Consider the following 24201-nt stretch of genomic DNA (forward strand, 5'->3'; position numbering starts at 1 on the left):
TCTAAGACAGATGCCTCATTTTTATAGGCATTGAGCCACATGTGATTATCATAAACAACCTTTCACCTTCACAAGGTCATCTTACTTATGAAATTACATTGAAGTTGTTATTATTAAAATGAAAGAGAAATTTATTTCTAATATTTTGATTTTGTCAGCCCTCCTCCTTTATTCGTGTTGACTCAGACGGAGTTTTTCAAGGATAGCTAACAAAAGTTCAAAGCATAATAATAATTGATCAAGCAATCAGTTTCTATTACTTCCTGATTAAATTTATAATCAACACTTGTGTGGTCAAGTGAATATTTTGTTCTCTATAAAGGTCTGTCTTTTCTGAAGGAAACACAGCCTTCTACACGATTTTCAATTGAAAAAGGTTAAAAAAACTGAGCAATTGTTCCTCCATTAAAACATAAACGTTTCTGTCTATAAGGTAGAATTATGGCTGAAAATATTTTTGTCTTTTAAGACAAACGTTTCAGCATTAAACCTTTCCTTTAATAGATAGAATCATTTTATAATCTTTTTGGAAGACCAGTAAATAAAATATACTTCTTCGTAATTTATCACACAATTTTTCTTTACCAAATTTTGATTAATTAAATCAGTCATAGTAGGGACCAAAGATTTATTATTTAAGGCTTTCAATTATGATATTAATCCAAAATGAGTAAATTACCATATCACAATAAACTACAAGATATTCCACTAAAATTTTATAATTACACTCCTTGATCCAACTTTGAAATCAATCATTACACCTTATTTAACTCCCCGTATTAGAATTACTGACATCAATCAATTAAATCAAATGCAGGGTTCACGTGACAACTTATAAGCAACCATAAAGGGATGTGTTCTTTCTCATAACTGAGATATTGTTCTATCAACTAATTATTATTTCACGAATGTGATTTGTCATTATCAAATTCATTAGGAATATTTTGACTCATCATAGAGTCTCACCTTATAATAGATTAAAATAATAAAACAAACTACACAGATCATAATAATTATATAAAGATTAAGAATATAAGTACATGTAATGGACTAGAGATATTGTTTATTAAATTCATAACCTAAACTTATATCTCAATTTGATATGTTCAATACATACTAAATGCACTAGCATATAAAATTGATTTTTTACCATTCTCATAATCAAGATCGAATTATAATTAATCGTGTGCTGCAATCATCAAGATGTTTGTCCAACTTCATCTTTGATTGTGAACATTTAATTTATAACTTATAAAAACCAAAAAATTTAATCTTCCGCGTATGAGTTAAATAACTTCATGCATAAAATCATCTACTATATAAGTAATGAACACACATATAAACACAGTGATTTATTAAACAAAAACTTTATTATAATAATTAAATAACATAAAATACAAAATCTTTACAAAGGATTAAAACCACTACTATACCTCAACCATATTGTTAATAGTATATCCCAACAAAAAGAGTTTTCATTTCTTCCAAAGACCATCCTTTAGTCTCAGGCAAGAAATAGTAAAAAAAAAATCAAAGCCAACACCGATATCCCAGCACACATGAAGAAAGTAATTAACTGCAATTATATAATTGCGGTAGAAATTAACAATAAAAAGTCATAAAAATTATTGCATTCATCAACCTATTAACTGCAACACCAATTCCGACTCCTAAACCCCTAAACTTAAGAGGGAAAATCTTAGCAGTATATACCAAGTAACAAGACAAAGCCCAAGATTGAAAACCATCACAAAATCATAACTTGTAATTATACATAGGACCAAAGCCCATATAAGTTTCCCACCAGAGTGCTCTACCAAAGTCAAGAAAATCCCAAGTCTAGTTACACAATTATACCTCTTAAACTTGTCAACAAAAGCTTTCTCCTACCAACTCTATCACGATTCAAAAATAGATGTGATGGCACTCGTCTTATCTAACCAAGATAATTCAACCTAAAACCCAAACATCACGATAAACTGCAAAACCAAAATAAGAATGAAAGTTTAACAACAATTAATAATGCGGATAACAAAGTCAACTCAATTAAAATCCCCAAAACCTGATTGTCACGTGCACAAGCTTCTAATATATTAAAATAGATTGAAACAAAACATAAGTCTCAAATGATGTTGTCTCTAAAGTTAAACAAAATCTTAAATAATCGTAAAAAGGCCGTCGAAATGGCAAATAACTACCTCACAAATCTCCACAGAAAGACTCAGACAAGAAGAGAATAGAAAGTATCACGAAGATCCGGGCTCGTAACCTACACAAATGTGGAAGCAAGGGGTGAGTATCAAACAACATGGTACTCAGCAAGCAAAGTATTGCCATTTTTTGCCAGTGTGGAATTGTTTTCCACGGCAATTTATGTGACATTTTTTTATTTTAAAATGAGAGAGAGTAATACACATGATACCACCACATATTACTTAAGATCGTATTTCTCAAACTTATGAGTGACAGTTAAGGTGCGTTTCTTACCCTTTGAATAGTTTATTTGTGAAATAACTAAATTCAAATAGGTTAGATATGTTTATGACACTTCATTCTATTTTTCAATGCTCATTTTAAAAATGAGATTGATGACTAGTTGTTTGTCGAGATGGCTTGGTGATTAATTCCTACTCTTAAAATAATTAAAATGAGATTGATGACTACTCATTTCAATGCTCATTTTATTAAAAGGACACAAGATATGTCGAGATGGTGTTATCGAAGAAATGGAGATATAATTGATGCAGACATGATCTAGTGTTGAAGCTTGATCGTGTGAGTGAAGAAAAACAATGTTGATTATAAAGCATTTCATCGAGTATGCAATCATGGCAAGATTTAATGAAGGATATCCCTCTTTAAAGGTGTAAAGTTTGCGTGAGAGAAAATGATCAAATGGTTTCATTTGATCTTAATGTATAAACATGATGGAAATGGTCCATCTAATATACTTCAACTTCTACTATCAATTTGTATTTCCTTTTCATATTTGATTATATTATGATTTGCTTAAGTCAATCGAGAATCTATCGAATACAACCTCTCTACCTTCACAAGATCACCAAACTTATGAAATTACAGTGAACATGTTGTTATTGTAGTGAAAAAAGATAAGTTTATTTCCACTATTTTGACGTACAAATACAGAGAAGCAAAATTGGAAAACTCTTCCCTTGAAATATGCTGCACTAACAAAGAAAAGCATACATAACTATTTTTAAACTAGCCAACCCTCCTCTTTTATTCGCGTTGTGCATAGGCGCTAGCTAATACAAAAATTTATTAAATAATAATTCATGAAGGCATCAATGATTTCCAATCTCCACCTCTTTTCTAACATTCTTAGAATCTTTGCTTTTAGTGAAAAGAGCTTCCATTTCTTCCAAAGACTTTCCTTTAGTCTCAGGCAAGAAAAAGTAGAAAAAGATCAAAGCGATGACTGATATCCCAGCAAACATGAAGAAAACACCTGCAATTGTCATTGCTGACATCATTGACAAAAATGTCATAGAAACTGTTGCATTCATCAACCTGTTAACTGCAACACCAATTCCGACTCCTAAACCCCTATACCTAAGAGGAAAAATCTCAGCAGTATATACCCAAGTAACAGGCGCAAGCCCAACATTGAAAAATGCCACATATGAATAAGTTGTAATTATGCTAAGGACCAAAGTCCATATAAGTTTGCCACCAGATTGCTCTGCCAAAAACAAGAAAGTCCCAAGTCCAGTTAATGCTACAATCATCCCACTTACACTCGTTAACACTAGCTTTCTCCTACCAACTCTGTCAATCAAGATAGTCGACAATACTATGAATGAGAACTTAGTTAATCCAACACCACATGTCGCAAGAATTTGGTGCTTATGGTCATGTACCCCTGCTTTCGCAAATATTTTGTGACTATATAATATCACAGCTTCAATTCCAGTTGCATGTTCAAAGAAATGAATTCCTATACCAGCAAGTAAAATCCTTTGAAGTGATTTTGTTGGTTTTAGAAGCAATTCTTTCCAAACACCTTCGTCTTGTTTCTTTACTGAATCTGAAATCTTGACAACATCATCATCACAATTTTCATCCATGCCTAAATTTCTTTTAACCTCCCTCAATCGAAATTCAGCTTCTTCAGGAGAATTTGAAACTTTGTGCATTATTTCCTTGCCTTCTCTTAGACGGCCTTTCATGATCAACCATCTAGGAGACTCTGGCATTCTGAGAATGCCAATCGCCAAAAAAACTGAAGGGATTGCAGCAAGTCCTAACATAATTCTCCAACCAATTCTCAGAGGCAATCCAGCAAAAACATAATTAGACAAATAACCAAGCAAAATACCCGTGCTAATTCCAATTTCTGGAAGAGATGACAGAAATCCACGAGTCGATGGAGATGAAACTTCTGCTGAATAAACTGGTGCAATCATAAGTGCAAAACCAACACCAACTCCAGCAATACATCGGCCTAATAATAGAATCGTGTAATTTGGACCGTATCCCATTACAACAGATCCTAAAAAGAAAAGTACCGAAGCTATAACTATAGTGTAACGTCGGCCAACATAATCAGAGGTTCTTCCAGCACTGAGTGACCCAATTAAAGCACATAAATTTAGTATCCCTGCTAGAACTTCTGTTTTCACATCACTGATATGAAATTCTTTTTTCACAAAAATCATTGCTCCACTCATCACTCCAGTATCTGAATTCAAACATAAAATTCTCGTTAGACTATTTTTGAAAACAAAATTTCGCATAATATAAACAAATATTTTGAATCCCATCCTAACTTTATCTGACGTAATTATAAATTAATCAACATGCCAGAAGAAAAAATATATACATAGAAAACTAACCATAGCCAAAGATGATAGATATCATGGAAGCAACAATGGAACAAGCACAAGCATATTTGTTAATCGTTTTCAAACTTTTTCCTTCACCCCTTTCCATAATTTTGCAATGCAATAATACGTTTGATACAAAAATATTTGTTTTTATGAACAATATAGTAGTAAAGTAAAATACTATTGACACTTTGATTCACTTATGGAACACACTCATTACGACTATCGATAAAACAAAATCAGATCTCTACCCTTTTATGAACTTTATTAATTTTGAGTCTATATATAGGGGGGGGGGGGGGGGGGGGGGGAAATCCTATTCTAAAGGTTTTCAGTTTCTCCTTAATTAATTAGTTATTAGTAGAATATATGTGGATAAGAATTGAAGGTCTTACTACTGATCCATTTGCATAGGAACAAAAGTTTACTCTCATTTGATATTTATTATTTAGGATCAATTTTTATTATATTAAAAATAAATATTTGTTTACTGGTAAAAAAAATTAAAATGAAAAATGAAAAAATGGGGAATGTAGTATAAAAATTCAAAATCTCACGAGTCCTGTTATATATAACAAACCAATGAACACAAAGCCGATTTCAAATGGAGCATTGGCTTTACTGCATTCTTTAGAGGTCAAATTTGACTTTAATTAGATTGTTATTAGTATGGGAATAAAATTTGCTCACACTTGATGTTTTTTTTAGTAGAATGTTTGATCAAAGGATTTGAAGCTTAAATTCAAAAAATAATTCAAATTTTACGTTACAATAAAATTTTAACTTTGAATCAATCTAAAATCATGTCCAAACAAATCGTAGTAGTGTCAATTTTCTACAAATAAATATAGATATAACTAAGCAATGTATATTTCTAATTGTATTTATGATACCTAAAAATACATAATTCACACTAGCAGAATTAAATTTGGGTTAATCCTAAAAGGTGTAGGATTTGGATAAGGTTTTGATTTGGTAGTATTTATTTGGAAAATTAGTAAATATTGTGTCTTTACATCTTGCAAAAGAAATTTATTCCCTCCGTTTTTTTAGTTGTCATGATTTTTATTTTTAGAATCAAACTATAAAAATTCTTACTAACATTTTGAGAATTTAGAACAACAATTTTTTCAAGGTTCCAAAAGTGTTTTTAAATTTTTTTTTAATTATATTTAGATTCTAAAATATAATTTATACTACTACTCAAAAACATCATTTTTTTTTTCTGAAAGATTGACCAAACAACTTAAAATTTCAAAATAAGAACTTTTAAAAACAAAAAAAAAAAATTGATTTTCCAAAAATTGGTCAAACAAGCTATGCACACCCCTTAAGGAAACATTAACTAAAAGAATAATTAGAATATATTGCCCCTTATTTATTACTTAATCTTATTTTAATACTATTATTTTCTGTCATTATATTAATCTCTTTCCATATTTATTAAAACACATAAACATTGAGAAAAAAATAATTATATTTTAATAATTTTAAAAAATTACAAGTTAAGTCAATTATTTTTAGTATAACCATAACAAGTAAAATGAATAGAATGAAATATTCATACTTTTGACTAGGGGTGTTCACGGTTTGGATAAAAACCGATCCAAACCGAAAAACCAAATCAAACCGATAAAATAAAACCGATTTTATTTGGGTTTGGTTTGGTTTGGTTATGGTTTTATTCAAAAAAAAAACCGAAGAAATAACCGAACCAAACCGAACCGATGAATTATATACATATATTTTATTAATATACATACTTAATATATTATTTTATAAACAATTTTAAAGATCTTATACATATTTTCATTAAAATTTCTTTATAATTTACTTATTGAAAGCAAAAATTCCCAAGATGAAACATTTATCTTATTGATTTCATGTATATGAGTGTCTATGTCAATTCTTTGTGGGACTGAAAATGTTATTGTCTCTTCCTTCTAGGCCAATATAGTGAATTTTAAAGCTTTATTGATAGTAAATTTAGTGATTGAAAGTTTAGTAATTTAAGTCATTCTAACTATTTTTCGTTTTGAATGGATTGTTGTCACTTTTTTCACATTTTAATGAATTGTTTCTTTTATTTTTGTGTATGGTTAATAACCGAATAACCGAACCAAACCAAACTGAAACCGATAATCACCAAACCGATAAATGTATATTATATTTGGTTTGGTTTGGTTTTGATAATTTAAAAACCGATTAAGTTGGTTTGGTTTTGATTTTGACCAATAACCGATCCAAACCAACCCGTGAACACCCCTACTTTTGACTTAATTTTTCCTAACTTCTTAATCTTTCATTACCTATAAATAAGAATCATCACTCATCTCTATCTAATATCTATCTAAACTAGTAAACAACCTACCTCCTTTTGTGTCATAATATATTAGGAAAATTGTCAACCTATATTATTCACCTTATTTTGCGATTTCAACTTTGAATTAGTCATAAATACAATAGATTTTATTTATAACAAGAAAAAGATAACAATATATTTCTATTATATAGAAAAGCGACAAATGGCAAAAACCAATTTTGTGTTCAGTCCACGGGGTTTTACTTATGCTTGTATTGGACGAACTAACGGTAACAACATGATTCCGTCATTAGGGAAAAACCAATGGGAAAAGAATTGGGGTCAGAAATTTTTTGATCAGTAACTTGGAAATTTGTAACCTAGTCCAGATTTGGACGAAATCGGAGTCATGAGAGGTCTAGGAAATCTGGTAACGAATGAGATATCTAATTATGAATTTGATCACATTAGTAGATAGCTAAGACGTTAAGGAACACGTACAACTTTACGGAATGGAATTCAGGCGAGTAGAACTCCCGATATTGATCTAAGCGTGAACGGGTAATGTTTGAATGTCATGGATCGAAGGTGTGTTGTGAAATGGGGATTTGAAACTCTCTTTCTCCGTGCAAGCCGCCAGGGCGGGGCCGCTGTAGCGGGATAGAGGCCGCCATAGCGGGACAGTCGCGACTTAATTCAGAAATAAACCCCAAAAACGCCATTCTTCTGCAAACTTCGTTCTTCAGAGTTAGGAGACGACCCCAGGCGATTTCTTGACAGTTTTCCATGACTTTTGGTGCTAAAGGTAAGGATTTCACTCCTCGAATCCATTTTTCGATCCGTAGAACGTAAATTTATGGGTATTTATCGGTGGGGGAGGGTTTTAGCCTAAAGTTGATGGTGGAAAAAGCCCTAGTTGCACCTTAGGATCATGGGTTTGGTCTTGGGTTATTGGATTTGTTATAATCCGGGTAAATTAGACTTTAATTATTGATCCTTGTGTGAAATTATGTGTTTGTAGACCAAGAACAAGCGGAAAGAATCCGGAAAGGGAAGAATCAAGTTTCTGAGGAGGATTCAAGCTTGGGTTAGAGGTAGGTGATGGTTTGATTTCATGTTTGTGTGATGTATGTTAGTAATTGCTTCATTGTAATGCATGTATGTATGTGAATGTGGCACTATTGATCACACCTAATGCAAATGAGTATGAATGAACTATTGTAAGCCATGAACCAACACTTGATTGTATGATTATGAGAATGTACATTGTGATTATGATTGTGGCATCCTGAATGGATCGTATGTCACATATCGACATACATATTGGAACGGCTGTCACGACCTGACACACTAACTTGGATCGAGTGTCACGATCCGGCACACTAACAATTTGGGTATGGGTTCCATGAGAGGACCATTGACTTTTCATATATGTGTATTATTGAGAATGTGGAATGTGGAATGTGGAATAGTACATTACTCTTGAAATGATAATTGATATTGTATGTGTTTTGTATATGCGTGTTTACTATGTTGTGACTGCTTATATACATGTTTCACTTACTGGAATAGCCGTGTGATCCTACCAGTACATTGTGGTTGTGTACTGATTCTGCACTTGCTCCTTCTTTGTTGAGTACAGGGCATCTTCAGGCAGCTACGAACAGACCTCGTTTAGGAGATCAGTGAGCAAGATCGGATTCAAGGGTGAGCCAGTTCTTTCAGGCTATCATGGGTCCTCTATGTTTTAGTCCACTCTTTTCGGACTCAGACTTTCTAGTTAGACTTACCCGTATGTTTAGTTTGGGTTGTACCCATTTTCCTTAGACTTGTTGAACTTTAGATGTTTTGGTACATTGACTTTCAGATTCTAGGGGTGTTTTCCGTAATGTTTTAGTAACGCTTTTGTTAGACTTTCGGAGTTTATGGGAACTTCACTTTATTTCTACATTTAAACTTGTTTTCGTATCTTTAAATGTTTAGTTTTGGATTTAGTTGGTTAGTAGTAATGGTTCTCCCATCGAAGGGTTAGTGTGGGTGTCAATCACGACGATCTAGGTCGTGACACTAATTTATTTACCACTTCAATGAAACACTACTAGAATAATGTATTCATCTTTTCTCTATTAAGGAATGCTCTCTGACAAAAAAATGATATCATAGAATCTAATTTTACTTTTTAATTATTTTTTGTGAGCAGAATAAAAATAAAAATCGTGATAATTATAATTTATTTGATTGAAATGAAATAATTATATTAATTGTGTTTCGTAACAAAATAAGGCAGGATAGTAAAAGACGTAGTATTGTCAATACATCTAGCTAAGTTATTTATATAAATCAAAGTTAAAAAATGTTCTAGTAAAAGTTGCTAAGTTACTGATATAAGTCATTGTAAGAAAAAAAAAATCAAGCAACAGTAATTCCTAATTATGCTTCAATTTTATTTTTCTATCATCTTCCTTTGCAAGTAAATTCGTTACCATATTTTACACCCTATGTCAAACTCTTCTTCATATGCTACAAATTGAATTTTAAAAAATTAACATAATTATTAATAAATAAAATATTATATCAATTAAAAAATAATTATATTAAAAGAAAGAAAGAAATATAAACCATACAATAAACTACAAACTATTTTTTCAATAGTACTAACAATAAACATCATCTCTTCAAATCTAACAAATATTGTAATTAAACTACAATATATGATTATAATGCTAGTATCAACCGCGAACTGATTGCTAGAGAAAACAATCATATACTAACGACCAGGGGCGGATCTACGTTGAACCAATGGGGTTCATCCGAACCCCCATCGTCGAAAAATTACACTATATATATACGATTAAATTTTTTATTTATGTGTATATATATAATATTGAACCCCCTGAACATACGCCAAAGGCGTAGCTCAGTGGCGTTGGGGGTTCAAGAATTCGCGCTCCTGCACGTGAGGTCGCGTGTTCGAATCCGAACAGCGGCAATTTTTTATCAGCCTGATATTTTAGGCGGGAATTTAAGATTTATTAGTTTAATCCCTAATTATAAAGTCAAATATTAAAAATCCCTTTTCTTCTTTATTAAAACCCTGATAATCCCTAATTACAAAGTCAAATATTAAAAAAACCCTTTTCTTCTTTTAGGATTTTTTCACGTTTTATTTTTTCATCGCTCTTCTTCCTTGCTCTGGCTGCTGCTTGTCACTACTGGCTGCTGCTTGTAGCTATTGGCTGCTCCTTGTCACTGCTGCTTGCTGCTTTTGTTGGATTGATCATTATTGAAATCTTGAAGTCTATATCCGCAATCGTTTCTTTCATCTCCATTAATAACTACTTCGGTATGTTTTTGGTTCCCTTTTTTCTTACTAGATTTCTATATACCTTATTTCGTTATTTCTTGATGTGCTTTCTTTAAGTTGGTTGAATTATTGATATCATTGAAGTTTCATTTTTTTTTGTTTGGCTAATTTAATATATTTTCTTAATCTAAAATTGGAGAGATAGAGAAATATAATGTAATAATTCAATAACCATTGCTTAAGCTTTTTGGTTTTGGTCCTTATTGTGTGTATGCTTTTTTTTTAATAGTTCTGACTTTTGAATGTGTGCTTATTTCTCTTAAATTCTAACTAAACTTTTACTTTACAATCCAGTCTTAATATTCAATGAAGAAGTATTTTACCCCAATATCGAAATCAAGTTTAGCCTCTCATAGTCATAGTCAATCTAACTAAGAAGAAAATGTCAATCATTCTGAAGTACCATCACATTCTTCTCAAGAATTTGATTTGAGTACTTTAAAGTTTGATCCCGGTGAAAGAACTCCAATATTGAATTATCATCCAAATCATCGTGATGTTAGTCGAAGGGCATACCTTGTGAATGGTCCTTGTCAACCTCGCTTAGAGGTGCATGAGTATCCTCAAACAAATATTTCTGGAGCAATGCGTCGTTTTAATCATGAATGGTTTGATGATGTATATCATGATTGGTTGGAGTACAGTGTTAGTAAAGATGCAGCCTATTGTTTGTATTGCTATCTATTTAAAGATCACAATATTAATCAAGGTGGAGGTGAAGTATTTTCATGTACAGGATTTAAGAATTGGAATAAAAAAAGTGGTCTTGACAAGCATATTGGTCTGCAGAATAGCACACATAATCGATCAAAAAAGAAATGGCAAGATTTACTACGGCAACAACAGTCGATTCAATCTGCATTTCAGAGACAATCTAATCAAATTAAACATGGATATTATATCCGCTTAAGTGTTTCGGTTGATGTAGTAATACTTCTCATAACTCAAGGACTCATATTTCGAGGTCATGATGAATCTAAATCATCACTTAGTAGGGGTAATTTTCTTCAGATTCTCTCATGGTATGCAAAAAGATGTGATAAAATTCGTGATTATGTACTTGAACATGCCCCTCAAAATGATCAAATGACTTCTCCAATAATTCAAAAAGATATTGTGACTGCATGCAAGATAGAAACAGTTAAAGCTATTCTCGAGGAACTAAATGGTGTTACTAGTTGATGAATCTTTTGATATTTCACGCAAGAAGCAAATGGCTATTGTATTATGATATGTTGATAGAATGGGATTTGTGATGGTGCGACTTATTGACATTATTCATATTCAAGATACTAGTGCATTATCCTTGAAAGAGACAATTATTAATTTACTTGCTCAACATTCTTTGAGTCCATCACGTGTGCGTGGACAATGTTACGATGGGGCAAGCAATATGCAAGGTGAGGTCAATGGACTTAAAATGTTGATTAGGCAAGAAAGTAGATCGGCTCATTCTATACAGTGTTTTACTCATCAACTTCAACTAACTCTTGTTGGGGTCTCTAAAAAGTGTGTTGAAGTGGGAAAACTTGTAGTATTGGTCTCAAATATTTTTAATGTATTGGGATCTTCTTTTAAGCGTATGGATGATTTATGAGATTCTCAAAAAGCAGCAATTCAAGATGCATTAGATATGGGTGAATTGACAACCGGTAGGGGCTTGAATCAACAACTTGGTCTTTCAAGAGCTTGTGATACTCGTTGGGGATCTCATTATAAATCTTTTAACAATTTTATTCTTATGTTTGGCTCTATTGTTGAAGTTCTTGAATCACTTGCTCTTGATGAAAGAGCCAAGGCAATGGGACATCTTGAATCTTGTCAAACATTTGAGGTTGCGTTCATGTTGCATTTGATGAGAGATGTATTAGCAATCACAAATGAGCTCAATAAATGCTTACAAAGAAAGGAGCAAGATGTTGCAAATGCCATGCTACTTGTTGAAGTAGCAAAGAAAAGGTTGCAAGTTTTAAGGGATGATGAATGGAATTCTCTTATTGCTAAGGTATCTATATTTTGTACCAAACATGAAATTTTGATACCTAACTTTGAGGAGCCATATGTTAGCTCTTTAAGATCACGGCGAAGACTTGCTCACTATACAGTCTTACATCATTACTGTGTTGAAGTGTTTTGCAATATTATTGATTGGCAACTTCAAGAGCTTAATGATCGTTTTAATGAGGTATCTACTGATTTGCTCCATGGAATTGCTTGTTTGAATCCAATTAACTCGTTTTCAAGTTTTGACAACAAAAAAATAATGAGGATGGCTGAATTATATCCAGATGATTTTGATGAATTTAATATGGATACTCTTGAGAATCAACTTGCAAGTTACATTGTTGATGTTCATGATGTTGATGAAAGGTTCTCTGATCTAAATGGACTTTGTGATCTTTCCAAAAGATTAGTCCAAACAAAAAAACATTCAAATTATCCTTTGGTGTTCCGCTTAGTGAAACTTGCTCTACTTCTACCAGTTGCCACTGCATCCGTTGAAAGGGCTTTCTCGGCAATGAAGTTTATCAAAAATGACTTGCGAAGTCAAATGAGTGATGATTTTTTTAGTGGTTGTTTGGTGCCTTTTGTAGAAAAAGATGTATTTGATAGTATTCCTAATGATGCTATTATTAAGACATTTCAAGATATGAAACCTCGTAGAGTACAATTGTAATGATCTATTTAAGTTTTTAGATATATGTATGTGCCTATTATTTATGTGATTAATCTTTTTTTTTTAACCCCCTTGATAAAAATTCTCCCTCCGCCACTGCTAACGACACATTGTTTATTATTACAATGATATTTTTTTTATATCATACTTGCTTGGAGGATGATACTATATGATTAATAAAATATTAAGAAAGCATGAAAGTACTTTAAAATAAAAGACGAACTTGAGAATGAAATATTTCTTACCTTCATGTACTTATCTTTTTGTTATATGTTAGTTAAATCACATATCAATATAATGAATAAGAGAAAAAACATATTTTGAATGTGAATCTTCGTTAAACTAAATATGCATTTATATAGTTAAAATTGAGGAAATGAAAGAGAAAAAAAAGACTTGAAAATAAAATATTATTTACCTTCATATACTATTTTTTTGTTACATGTTAGTTCATTCACGAACCAATATTATGAAGATGAGAAAGGATAATCTTGAATGTGAATGTTCAGCAAATTAAATATTAATTTATATAGACAAACAAAGAAATAGCATAAGGCACCATAAACTTGCAAATAAAAATTTGAAGATTGTGGACATGAAAATTGTGGGGGTTATAAATATTAATTAATGTAAAAATTAAAGAGGTGTAAATTATGAGTAATTAATATTTGTAATAAACTAAATAATAAAAACATAAATACTTATAATATTATCATTTTATAATTAGAAGAAAGAAAATTAAATTTATTAAGAGTAGAAGTTGAAGAGGTGTAAGTTTTGGATAATTATTTCTTGCAAATTAGCATGTGAAGAGTTTATGTTGTAAATGTTCCTCCATTAATAATAAAATTATTTGAAATAATTAAGTAAATTACTTTTACAATATAATAATTAATTTAAATAAGAAAAAAATGCCAAAAAAGAGAAAACAAATAAAAGCAAATGGAGGCTATAGAGAGGTGTCACATCACCTTGTTTCTGTTTCTATATATATATATATATATATAAACTAGTAAACATATTCGCGGTTCGCGCGGTAAATTAATCAATTTAAAAAATATTTCTAAAGTACAAATTTTGTGAAACAAATATGATAAAACGTTTCATGTCTATGCATAAAAAATAGTTAAAACTATTCATGAAATTTTTCTTATATAATTTTGTTATTAAAATTAGAGTTAGATGAATGGTATTCTTTTTATTATTATATCTTCTTCAAAAAATGAAAATATATAAAAATATTTTCATTTTTAAATACAGTAGATGTGATTCTAATAGTAGTAGGTTTGTTTCTTTCATCAGATATATGACATATTTGTTTTCCAAAAATTTCCTTCATTAAGAATAAAACAATAAAAAATAAATGAAACTAAACATATTAAGGGAAAAAAGAAATATAAGAACCCACTACAATGAAATCGCTCCTCTTCAATTAGACAGTTAAAACTTAAAAGGTATTTACTACAATTATTTTTTATTATAAGATTAAAATATTGAAATAATATTTTTCCTTTATTTAATTATAAGTATTTAAAACTCTTTTCTTAGTTATTATCCTATGACCAAAATTAAGTCAACTAACAATGTCTTTCTCAAAGCTTATATATGAAAAGTATTATAAATTATAATTTTACTCATGTATTTATCAATATGAGTAAGAAGATATATATTAACTAAATTTTGATCGAAATTTATATCATTTGACTCTTAAGAAAGAACGAATTAAACAGAGAGAAAACGATTTTAAAAAGTGAAAAATTAGATAATAGGAATAGTACAATAGGAATATGATATGACCTTGTTCCAAATTTATCCAAAATATAATATGGATTACTGGATGAAATCTTCATGTATTTATGCATACAAATTTAATTATTTTTTGTCAAATTAGTTCAAAAACTTTCCATATCACCTATTTTATAATTAATTAAGTTCATAGCTTAGATTTTTTAAAATTTGCAATTACAAAATTCTCTAATTTTAAATTTAAAGTAGATTCTAACATTAAAAATATTTGTTAATATAACCCATATCTTATGTAAAAAAAAGACTATAGATTACAAAGTAAAAGGAAAAAAAATAAATCTAATTTTGTAAAATATTCAAAATATGAAATATTTATCCTTTACTAATTTATAATTCGAAAATTTAAAATGGTTAAAAATGTATTGATGAAGAACAATGTCACGGAATTTTATAAGCCTCAACTTGTTCAGTAAGAAAACTTTTTAACCAAAAGTAATGTATCTCTAATTGCTTTCAAAATTTTCTTGACTGCTTCCTCTTAACTTTTCTCAAAATCATATTTTTAAAATCCTCATACTATTTCAACATTTATATGAATTGGAACAATTTAATTCATTCAACTAATAGAAGAAAATTCTTAGACTTTCTTAGTATAATTTGTAAATATACGCTTTTCTCAATGAAACAAATTTCTATTATATTTATGAAGAATGAACAATTAGATCATTTCAATGATGAAAATTTTAAAATAAATAAAATGGAAAAGGCTCAAAAATACCCCTAAACTATCGGAAATAGCTCACATATACCCTTTATCTATATTCTGGTTCAAAAATACCCTTACGTGAAAGTATTGGGTCACTTTTACCCTTACTATTAACAGAGTTGTGTTAAGTGCCATGTGGATGCCACATGGACGCCACGTCGACGCCACATAAGCACCAAACAACTCTCACCTCCACATAGACTCATACATCTTAATTACTAATTTTGCTCTCATTTCTTTTGGGACATACAATTTGACCCACTCTCATTTCTCTAAAATACATTTCCCTTCTTCTCTCTAATAGGATTTCACCTAGGGTTTCAGATTTCTCTCATGGACGCCATTCCATTTCAAAGTTGATTTCGCGATGGTTCTAGGTTAAGAAACTATTTCACCCCTTTCTTCATTTCATTGCTAGGGTTTTGAAGTAGACAAAAATTTCAAAACAATGTCTGAATCCTCTATCGATTCACTTGAAAAATTGTATGCAAGAAGATGTCATTGTGGTCTCAATGCTTTAAATTTGACGGCTTGGACTGATTTGAATGCAGGGAGAAGGTTCTACAAATGTCCTAGACCCAAAGTAAGTTGTAAATTAGTTTGATGTTTGTATGTTTATATACAAACTTTTATTTGTTAAATTAACATTAGTATTTCTCTAAATTATTATGTAAACTTGATGGTTGAATTTGTACACTACATGTAGGCCACTTCATGTGGATATTGGGAATGGCAAGACAAACAACAACTCCCACCAAGAGCAGTAACTGTTATAATGGACTTAAAGGGTAAATTGGATGTTATGAAGATTGAAAGAAACAAATTGAAACGGATTGTCGATGGAATGGAAAAAGCTGAAAGGGACAATCTGGAAATTTTGTTTGAAGAAACGAAATTTATTTCAGCCCAAGAAGCTGGAAAGGTTATGCTTTTGGAGAAGAAAATCAAAAAATTGAAAACTATCATTTTCATTTCATGTGCTCTGTTCGTTGTGTTTGTTGTAAGGATCATGAAGTGAATGTATGTAAGGATCAAACACTTTAAGACTCAATGTATGAATTGAATATTTGTTGTTTTAGTACTTATGGAGTTTGAATTACAAGTTTATGTATTATTGAATTTGTATTTTGTAATGAAGTTGTAGTACTTATGGAATTTGAATTATGTATTATGCATTATGGAGAGTAGTTGTACAGGGAAAAAAAATATATGTTCACCAGCTTGTCATCTTGCGTTACTGGTCATCTTGCTTTTGTCAATATGGATATGGATTTTACTATTATTGTATCTTATATGAATGAAGTGGAAAAGTTGAAGTATGTACCTGTGGATACGTGTTTTCAGGAAGGTTTGGTCAAACTCTTTGGGCTTGCTGGTGAGACTAATGTGCAGGCAAGTTGTTAAAAATGCTTGCTCTCGTAGTTTGAAAGCATTTAACTCTTGTTTCTTATTAGAATGTTATAATATCTAATGAAGGGTTAAGACAAAAAAGAAACTGAATTGGCTTCTTTGGCTGTGGCAGCAGCCTTGCTTATAACCTCTCTAAGCTTTACTGCAACATCTAAAGATTAACAGAAACATTAACAACTTCTTTAAGCTTTATAGAATTTCACAATTATGAGACATAAGTAGAGAAATATTTTATAAACTTCTACTACCAAAGATAGTGCAACAACTATAGCAATTGCAGGTCACTCAATATTCAAGAACCTTGTTAGGCATCATCACAACAGTCAGCAAATCCACATACAAGATATTTTACTCAGGAAAACAAATGCACTAGCAAGAACAACAACAATAATGTTTCATAAATCAACAAGGTCTGTTTCACAGTGCTTTTTCAGTTATGGTTGGTAACATAACAAATGCATTCATTGTTTTGTATCTACCAAATTCAACCCAAAACAAACATAAGCATTCATTGTTTTGCATCTACCAACTTCAACCCAAAATAAACATAAGCATTCATTATTTTGCATCTACCAACTTCAACCCAAAATAAACAAATGCATTCATTGTTTTGCATCTACCAACTTCAAGCAAAAATAAACAAACTAGACAACTTTTTGCACTATCCAAAACACTTAAAATCTGGGATTTCCCATTAGTTTATCTTGTCTTCAACTTGTCCACCTTCTTTTGTCTCTCTCTTTCCAACTGATTGCCAGTGACAGCTTCTTTTCCTTTCCAAGTGAGATTAGTAGGTGAGTAAGGCAAATCTGTAGGCTCACTAAATCCAGCATGATCACCTCTAAAAGATATAACTCTATTTCCAGTTGCTCTTTGTTGATTCATCCTCATTTTTAGTTTAGTGCGATTTTCAGATATGACTTGAGGCCTTATATCTGGATCACTTTCAGGCTCTCTAGCAGGTCCAAATGGTTCATACTATAGTGAGGACATGAAATGGTATTCTTCATCTTATGTTGGTCTAGGGGCTAAGCTATTAACATCATAATCTTCTCTATGGGGTTCTTCAACCTCTTCTTCAGACTCTTCCTCAGTTCTATCCATTTTTCTCTTCAATGTTGCCCCTTGTTCTCCTTCAACAAACTGAAAATACAATGTTTACGTGCAGTTAACTACATAGTACTAATAACAGTGAGATATGTAAATATGTAATGTTCTTACATTGCATGTTCTTGCATTGTGAGTTGTTTCACCACACTTACTACATGTCATTTTAGTTCCTTTTCTTGAGTGAGCCCACTCTCCAGCTCTTTTAATTGCTGCATCTTTTTCCCTAGTTCTTTTGGTCTTTGGTCTTCCCACTGTTTTCACAAGATCAGGTGAATCCATTGCATGTTCTGGCTTACTGTACCACCAATTAATTTCATTCTTTGGTTCTATCTTCTAGTACAACATAGCTTTGATGGCATGAGGGCATGGAATGCCAGTCAACTGCCATGACCTACATGTGCATTTTTTCTCAACCAAGTTCACTGTGTGCCTATCTTCACCCTCAGACACTTCATATCCAAGATCACCATTGAAATCGACACTACATAATTGAGCTATTCTCATGTATGCAGTGAACAATTTCATACACTTAGGACTATAATCAGTAGTCCATTTGCTTGCATCTTCTTCCTTCTCTCTTAACATGTTCATTATCTTGATTCTTATAACTTCAAGCATTTTTAGGATTGGCTTACCTCTTGCTTCCAGGATCCAAGAGTTGAAAGACTGTGAAATTATTATCCACCATTTGATTTTTGCATATAGTATCCAAATATGCCCTGCACCATGTCTGTGGTGGATACTTAAGCAAATCCTTGGCAGCACTTTTTGACAATGCACTCAACTGATCCTTGAAATCTTCCTCATAAGTACTCCAAGCAGCCCACCAAAGCAGTTTCTTCATCTCTCCTGACCTAAATCTCTTCATCCAGTTAGCCTCAATATGCCTAACATAGTACCTATAATTAGTAAAAATGAATAGTTAGTTAATATGTTCAAGAGAACAAAATAATTAAAGCAACTTAAAGTACATATGGTGAGACAAAGAAAGGACATTTTTTACTGCATTTATCAGTCCCTGTACATGTCAAATAAGCAAATATATAGTTACAAATTGTTATATAAAGAAGACAAAATTATTCAAATAAACAGAAAAAATTATTTACCTTCTGCATATCAGACATAAAGGTGATAGTTTGACCATCTTTCAAATTCAATGAATTGTTCAGTAGTTGTAGAAACCATATCCATGTCCTAGTTGTCTCCTTATCAACTACAGCCCATGCCAATGGATAGAAGCAATTTTGAGAATCTTGTGCCATAGCCACCAAAAGTTGTCCCTTGCATTGACCCTTCAAGAAGGTCCCATCTAGTCCAATAAAGGGTCTCAAACCTTCTTTCCATCCCAACTTCAGAGCATTAAAGCAGATGTACATCCTAAGGAACTTTCTTTTACCTTGTTCCAATGCATCATTTGATAAATTGATCAGAATATCACTACCAGGATTGCTTAGCCTAAGCTTATTTGCATAAGCTTCAATTCTGTTGAAATCATCTAAGAAACTTCCCTGCAATTTTTGAAGGGCCATCCTCTTGGCTCTTTTCAACTTAGAGGTACTAGCATTCAAGTTGAACTGATCCTTCAAGTCTTTTCTCATATCCTTTAGCTTGTACTGAAGAATATTCTGCAGTTTACTCTTGAAATATTGTGCTAAAGTACTTGTGCAAGCTCTAGGATTTTTAAATGCATCTTCACAATTGTGATTTATTTTCAGTGTTTTAACCTTAAAACCTGGACCTTTACCATCTTGTGAAATAAGCAAGACAAATGGACAACCAATCATGCATTTATACCTTAGTCTAGTTCTGTCACTTTTTTCCACTACTATAGGCTTGGAATTTTCAAGAGAATATAAATTCACAATTTTTCTTGCCTCATTCAAGTCCTTGAAAGTCATGGAGGGATGAAGTTCTTTGTAGTGACTGAGATCATCATTTACTTCTTTAGATTTCAACATCTTAATAAGCTCTAACTCATCAAAGTTACATTCATCATCACTAGATTGGTCATCATCACTTTCTGTTTCAGCATCAGTTCGATGTTCACACTCTACCAAGTATGCTTCACTATGGTGAATAATATTTGGTGCAAAAACAGTTTCTTCAAAGTCATCCACAGCAAAGAAATTAACCACCTTAAATTGTTCATTTAATAGGCATTGGAGTGTCTTAATTCCTTCAGATCCCTCAAGCAAGTAAAATTTCCCAGAAGGCCCTTTCACTATTATTTGTTTCACAAGCACAAATCCTAAGTTTTTTGTGTACTCTTCCACTATCTTATCATAGTCTAAGAGATCTGCACTAGTCTCTCCTAGTAGCAACATTCTTCTTGTTATATACTAGTAGTGGTTTTGTAATCCATTTACCCCCATAATGCAACATAAGGTCAACCAAAAGATCTTTCATATTGAACTGAGAAAGAAAAGTAGACATAAATAATAAGAAACACAAACACACAAGAGCTAAATAAAGAATGGAGTGAAAATAGCACAACAAACATAAATAAATAAGATACACAAACACAAATGAGCTAAATAACTCCTTACTGCTATATAACACACGTGAGCTATAGGTTTATTACAACATAAATGAATAAGAAACACAAACACACAAGAGCTAAATAAACAAGTCATTACACTTTAGAAATCTTTACTAAAAGAGAAAAAACAAACAGTGACCACAGATTTATTACAACATAAAGAATGGAGTGAAAATAACTCAACAAACATAAATAAATAAGATACACAAACACAAATGAGCTAAATAACTCCTTATTGCCATAAAACACACATGAGCTACAGGTTTATTACAAGATAAATGAATAAGAAACACAAACACACAAGAGCTAAATAAACAAGTCATTACACTTTAGAAATCTATACTAAAAGAGAAAAAACAAACAGTGACCACATATTTATTACAACATAAAGAATGGAGTAAAAATAACTCAACAAACATAAATGAATAAGATACACAATAAATAAGTCATTACACTTGGGCATTGAAACCCCACACATCAAGTCCTTACAGGGGCCACATGTTTTATAACATAAACAATAGTGGGAAAATATATGACCAAACAGGCCTTAAACTTTAGGAATCTATATTGAAAGAAAGAAAAAACATATAGGGGCCACATGTTTAATACAACATAAATAATAGATGTAAAAGCTCTAAACAAAAAGGTCATAATAAATAATGAAAAAGGACATTTGGGACCAAGTCCTGACTGTTATGCAGAAATAAAGTAAAAGAAACAAAAAAACATACAGGGGCCACATGTTTTACAACATAAACAATTGTGGGAAAAAATGTGAACAAACATGTCTTAAACTTTAGGAATCTAAACTAAAAGAAAGAAAAATCATACAGTGGGGCATAAACAGAATAGTGAGGTCTAGTAGTAGTATGCATTATTGTTAACTTTTGCAAGTGTTTTGAAAGTAGTCAAGTCTATCTGCTACAATGTTCATTTACATAGTAGGACAACTAGACAAGTAAATGACTCGGCTCCTTTTAAGTAACTATTCTTGTTGTGTTTCTTGTTCAATGAAGTGATGCCTCATATGAAAAAACTATTCCTTTTTGTTTCCATTTGATTATTCTTGTCTTTAGTTTTTGTAAGCAGCAAATATTAGTATATTCAACTATTTTATAATAAACAGTCCATAATAAACAAGCCATAATAAACAGAGGACATTTAGGATAAACAATAGGACCACAACATATAAGACAACATTCTCAAAAGATTACAAAAAGGGAATAATAAACAATGAAAAGGGGCATTTGGGACCACACACATCAAATTCAGACTAGGACTAAACAATATATATTCATATACTAGTCCATTAAATACTACTACTTTAACTCAAGTACCTTAAATCCAACCTTGACAGAATAGGACCAACCTACGAGACAACATTCTCAAAAGAGTACAAAAATTGTAGCTATTGGACCACAATTCAATAAGATACGAAATCACACGCCCTTCTTAAATATCCCTTACACCATATTTTGGAAAAGGATCAAAGATTATCCACACTCCCTTCTTAAATATCCCTTACACCATATTTTGGAAAAGGATCAAAGATTATCCACAACGCCCTTCTTAAATATCAAAGATTATCAATAAGATACGAAACCACACGCCCTTCTTAAATATCCACAACTTTGAAATCATAAACATCATAAAATAAGAACAAAGATTAACTAACCTACAGTCACGAAGCTCACTTTGAAAACCAGCCGCGAAGTCAATTTTGAAATCCAACCACGAAAATCTGTGAACCCTAGAGAAGAATAAACAAAAGATTATTTGCTTAACTCAAATAAACAAATAATTTTCCCCTAAATCTAACATACCCGAATATTATAAACAAAGTCGCAACCCTAACCAAAAAAACATTTTTGGAATCGCAAAACTAGAACCATCGCGAAATAAGAATAACGAATTTACTAACCTACAGCCGCCAAAATCCACTTCGAAACCCTAGCAGTGAAATGAACAAAGAGGTGAAATCAACTTTGAAATGGAATGGCGTCCAAGAGAGAAATTTGAAACCCTAGGTGAAATCCTATTAGAGAGAAGAGGGGAAATGTATTTTATATTTTATATTATAGAGAAATGAGAGTGGGTCAATTGTATGTCCCAAAAGAAATGAGAGCAAAATTAGTAATTAAGATGTATGAGTCTATGTGGAGGTGGGAGTTGTTTGGTGCTTATGTGGCGTCCACATGGCACTTAACACACCTCTGTTAATAGTAAGGGTAAAAGTGACCTAATACTTTCACGGAAGGGTATTTTTGAGCCAGAATATAGATCAAGGGTATATGTGAGCTATTTCCGATAGTTCAGGGGTAATTTTGAGCCTTTTCCGTAAATAAAATAATGATAATTCACAAGGAGACTATAATTAGTTGGAACTTGGAAGCCATATATATAATAACAAATAATTGATACATATACTAAATCAAAAAATGGATCAAAATTCACATGTTCTTTCCACATTAGGAATCAAATCATTAATCCAAATTCATTGAGATAATCTTTTTTGGCTTGTACTTCAAGAGGATCAGTGGCAAGTCCGATCAACTTTAAAATCTCTTGTTTTTTTCTTCACATGTGTGTTTCGCGAGGCAAGGACCTAGTTATCCTTCAATTGTTATTCCTTTGTTTCAAAAGGAGCCAGAATCACCTCTTTTTTTTATCATGTTTATTTGATACTTTTTTATTTTTTTTTATGACAAAGGAAATCCGCAGCCGCTACCCTTTGGATGTGCACAGGGTAAAACCCCGCTCCTATGCAATAGGTCGCAAACCACATAGGAGAGGTAACCCGCACTAGGCAAGCGTGGTGCGACAAGCTCGACCCAGAATTCATAATAAGCTCAAAACACTCAAAATAATAATCTAACAATACTATTATGCATAGAATATAAAGCAATAAGTTATTATTTGCCAATAACGTAGTATAAATATAAACTTTTAGCCGAATACCACTCCACAATTTGGCATATGTAGTTAGAGATAATCTAAAAAATGAAGAGAGATCAAAGAGCCTAGCTAGGGGTGTACATGACCAGGTTGGTTCGGATTTTTCAAATATCAAACCAAACCATTTGTGTCGGATTTTTAAATCTATAAACCAAACCAAACCAATAAAACTCGAGTTTTCAACCTCGGATTTTTTTGGATTTTTGTTTTTCGGATTTTCGAGTTTTTCCGGTAAAGTATTCATACATACATACATATAATTTACTTGTACTTCAAATATTTCTTTGGTCCTACCAAAATACAACTATCTAAGGTGTTTCTTAAGAAAATAACACAAAATATGATATGAGTAATGACACTAAAATATCCAACAAAAAAATAATAATAATGAAATCACGTATAACAAGTCATAATTTAAAAATACTAAATCATGCTAAAATAAGTTTAATAAGTATTAGTTACATGACTAAATATTAAAGGGAATT

The 24201-nt window shown here is 31.5% G+C and overlaps 1 protein-coding gene across 5 annotated transcripts in view; it reads right to left on the bottom strand.

The window, feature by feature from the left end:
- Window positions 1-24201, bottom strand: part of LOC125825238 (probable polyol transporter 6) — a 77995-nt gene that overhangs the window by 26029 nt on the left and 27765 nt on the right. The window contains exon 3 of one of the 5 annotated variants that reach the window (XM_049504579.1): window positions 3275-3469. The exons of 2 other annotated variants lie outside the window; for them this stretch is intronic. In XM_049504579.1, the coding sequence (XP_049360536.1) occupies window positions 3306-3469 (164 nt within the window). In that variant the 3' untranslated portion in view covers window positions 3275-3305. Of the gene's footprint in view, window positions 1-3274; window positions 4703-24201 lie in introns of those variants that run through there. 2 more of the 5 variants (XM_049504586.1, XM_049504583.1) reach the window with 2 other exon arrangements.

The sequence above is a fragment of the Solanum verrucosum genome, unplaced genomic scaffold, assembly GCF_900185275.1.
Source record: "Solanum verrucosum unplaced genomic scaffold, falcon-dt-bn FXZP01000113.1, whole genome shotgun sequence".
NCBI lineage: Eukaryota > Viridiplantae > Streptophyta > Magnoliopsida > Solanales > Solanaceae > Solanum > Solanum verrucosum.